Here is a 3370-nt window from a genome sequence, read left to right on the forward strand (position 1 = left end):
TATCACTGGTCATTAGAGAAATGCAAATCAAAACCATGATGAGACACTGTCTCACGCCAGTCAGAATGGCGATTTTTAAAAAATAAAGAACAGATGCTGGCGAGGGTGGAGAAGTAGGAACGCTTTTACACTGTTGGTGGGAATGTAAATTGGTTCAACCATTGTGGAAGACAATGTCGATTCCTCAAGGATCTAGAACGAGAAATGCCATTTGACCCAGCAATACCATTATTGGTATATACCCAAAAGAATACAAATCATTCTATTATAAAGATACGTGCACATGTGTGTTCACTGCAGCACTATTCACAATAGCAAAGACATGGAATCAACCCAAACACCCATCCATGATACACTGGATAAAGAAAATATGGCACATATATACCACGAAATAGTATGCAGCCATAAAAGGGAATGAGTTCATGTCCTTTGCAGGGACATGGATGAAGCTGGAAACCATCATCCTCAGCAAACTAACACAGGAACAGAAAACCAAACACTGCATGTTCTCACTCGTAAGTGGGAGCTGAACAGTGAGAACACATGGACACGGGGATGTCACATGATGGGACCTGTTGGAGGGTGGGGGGCAAGGGGAGGGAGAGCATTAGGACAAACACCTAATGCATGCAGGGCTTAAAACCTACATGGCAGGTTGACAGGTACAGCAAACCACCATGGCACAATGTGGTAAACGTATGTAACACACCTGCATGTTCAGCACATGTATCCCAGAACTTAAAAGTAAAATTTTTAAAAAACTACTCACCTCAGCCCCCTCCAGCCAACTGGACTCCCCACGCTTGGGGAAAAAGGCTGCATTTGGAGCCCGAGGTGCCTGTCACCTGCCCACCCCAGGCAAGGGTCGTTCACACTCAGGGGCTTTGGACATCCCCGGTGCGGCCACCTCAGTCCATGGGAGCTAAAGGTCCTGGCCTTGGCCCCTCAGATATGGCACCGTAGGGTCTCGTGCTTTGCAAGTTTCTAACAAATGTTGGTTTTACAGGTATTTAAAGACAGAAGAGAGACCAGAATCCATCCCCTTCACACCCGTGCAGGCCACCCTCCAGCTGCCTCCTGTTCCCAGGGCAGTAGCCACCACCTCACAGCCCGGTCTGTGGTGCCGTTGTGGACAGCTGTGGCACCTGTCCCCATGCCCACCATCGGCTGGGTTCTCATCCCAGGCCACACAGTCACTGCATGGCAGCGCAGGCTGTCCACGTGGCAGAGCCCGAGACCCGCAAGCCCCCCACAGCCAAGGGCCCCACACTCACCAGCTTCACGCAGATGACGAAGGGTGGCCGGGCGGCTCGGAAGTGCAGGATGGGGATTCGGGGCTTGGGTCTTTCCTGAGAATGACAGTGGCCATCAGTCCTGCCCGAGCTCGGCTCTTCCCAGGAGAGACGCCCTCAGGTGCACGCAGCCACTGAGTTGCCTCACACAGGAGCCAGGGCTTGGGCGGCTGCCATTCAGGGCAGGACCCCAACCCCCACCACCCCTGCTTGACACCTGACTGCAGAACGGACCAGGGTGGGCTACCCCAAGGCCCAGACCCACGAGGGACAGCAGGGTTCTCCCCCAGGGGATGGGGGCTGGGCTCTCTGGAGGCCCCGAGGAGCTGGCACAGCCCAGGTGGACTCTGCCAAGGGGGAAGGCTCTGGACAGCTGTCCCTCAGCCCTGGAGCAGGTGGGTGACCCCAAGGGTGATGCCGTGTGGCCCTGCACACCTGAGAGTCCTCGTGGCAATAGAAGCCTTTCCTGATCTTGTTCTCGTCCACGTCACAGAAGGCCACCACCTGGGGACAGGCACAGAAGGGCAGCTCTGGACAGGCCGAGGCTGGGGCCTGTGCTGTGGGGCAGCATGGGGGCGGGGCAGGCAGTGTTGGAGGGTGGCAGGGTGCCCACCTTGCGCTGGCTGGCGGCGGTCAAGCTGCGGTACAGCCGGCGCCCCTGCTTGCCGGCGTTCCAGATGGTGAAGGCTGCCCAGCGGGGAAGGGCCTGCTCTTCCAGGAAACGGACGCGGTGGGTCCAGACGGTCGTCCTGCAGTGGAGAAGAGGGTGACAGGCAGGCCGGGGGCCCCAGAGATGCACACAGATGCCAACATTCAGGGACGTGGTGTGTGCTCCGCTGACGCTGCCAGTGGGGTGGACACTGGGCCCAGGGCCTGAGAGACTGGCTGTCCTAGTCAGGCCACCTGCCCCAGCTGGATGTAGCCACATGCCTAGGTGGGGACCCACCCCTTCCATCAGACCCCAACAGGTGGGGACAGACGAGAAGCTGTCACTTAAGAATCTAGAAGGTTCTGGAAGGCAGAATTTCTGTAGGACGCAGAGGACTGGACTTGACCCAAGTCAGTTTCCCAGAGAAACCTGTGTCCGTAAGGGCACATGCGACCATCCCATAAAATCACAGCATTCAGACTTAGACATGATCTTCTGCCTCAGGTCACTGCCCCGAACCCTGTCACTCCCCTGGGATCCTGGTCTCTGTTCTTTCTGCCTCTGCTGTGACAAGCAGACCCCAGGTTGCTGTCCCGGGAGCAGGCTCCTTCCTAGGACCTGCTGCTCTGCCCCATCGCTGCCTGGGCCCTTCCCGTCCCACCCTCTCTCCTCCCGCCCCAGCCTCTCCCCACATGCCCCATCGCTGTCAGCTGCCTGCCTGTGGGCACCTCTCCCTCGAGCCTGCTCCTGGGGCTGCCTGGGCCAACCCCATCTCAAAGGCCCAGGAGCTGGAGGGGCTAGAGGGGCTCGGCAATGCAGAGGCCAACGGGGCCAGAACGGCCTGGGATGTGTCCCAGACACCGTCCTCCCCAGCTGCTGTGAGGCAGCCACGCTGAATCCCTGTGCCCGGCAGACCCTGCCCTGGCCGAGTCCTGGGATGCCCTCTGCTCTCTGTCAAGGGAGCTGTGTCCGTGGGAGCCTCCTCCGGGACGGGGTCTGGGCCATGCCTCACTGGGTCTCGGACACAACAACGCTGGCTGGTGACGGGCCTCCCCTGAGCAGGGCCCTTGTGGGTTCAGCCTCGGGATCGGGGCAGGATTCGTCCATTCTACGATTCTGCTGCTGCCTCCACCTCCCAGGATAAACTCTGGACTCCTCCCCAACCCTGTGGCACCCCCTGTTTGCAGCAGAACCGCCACAGGCAATGGGATGGGGGGACATGGGGTCCCCTCTGTCAGCTCAGGGGGCTGCAGGGCTTAGGCGTGGTCAGGGATGTCCTGCCTGGAGTCCACCTTTTCCTCCCCACCCTCTGCAGCCACCTCAATAGTCCTGACCCCGCCTGGGACACAGGAAGATGCGTGTCCCAGTGACTTGAGGACACTGAAGCATGTGTGCGTGTGTGCACACCGTGTGGGGTGTACGGGGCGCG

The 3370-nt window shown here is 58.8% G+C and overlaps 1 protein-coding gene across 1 annotated transcript in view; it reads right to left on the reverse strand.

Moving 5' to 3' along the window:
- B3GNTL1 (UDP-GlcNAc:betaGal beta-1,3-N-acetylglucosaminyltransferase-like 1) overlaps positions 1–3370 on the reverse strand; it is a 146139-nt gene that overhangs the window by 23503 nt on the left and 119266 nt on the right. The window contains exons 6-9 of the mRNA XM_011970204.1: positions 2286–2293; positions 1906–2041; positions 1728–1796; positions 1275–1349 (exon numbers count right to left, since the gene is read on the reverse strand). Coding sequence (XP_011825594.1) covers positions 1275–1349; positions 1728–1796; positions 1906–2041; positions 2286–2293 — 288 coding nt within the window. The remainder of the gene's footprint in view (positions 1–1274; positions 1350–1727; positions 1797–1905; positions 2042–2285; positions 2294–3370) is intronic.

Source organism: Mandrillus leucophaeus, unplaced genomic scaffold (assembly GCF_000951045.1).
Source record: "Mandrillus leucophaeus isolate KB7577 unplaced genomic scaffold, Mleu.le_1.0 Scaffold1, whole genome shotgun sequence".
Classification (NCBI taxonomy): domain Eukaryota; kingdom Metazoa; phylum Chordata; class Mammalia; order Primates; family Cercopithecidae; genus Mandrillus; species Mandrillus leucophaeus.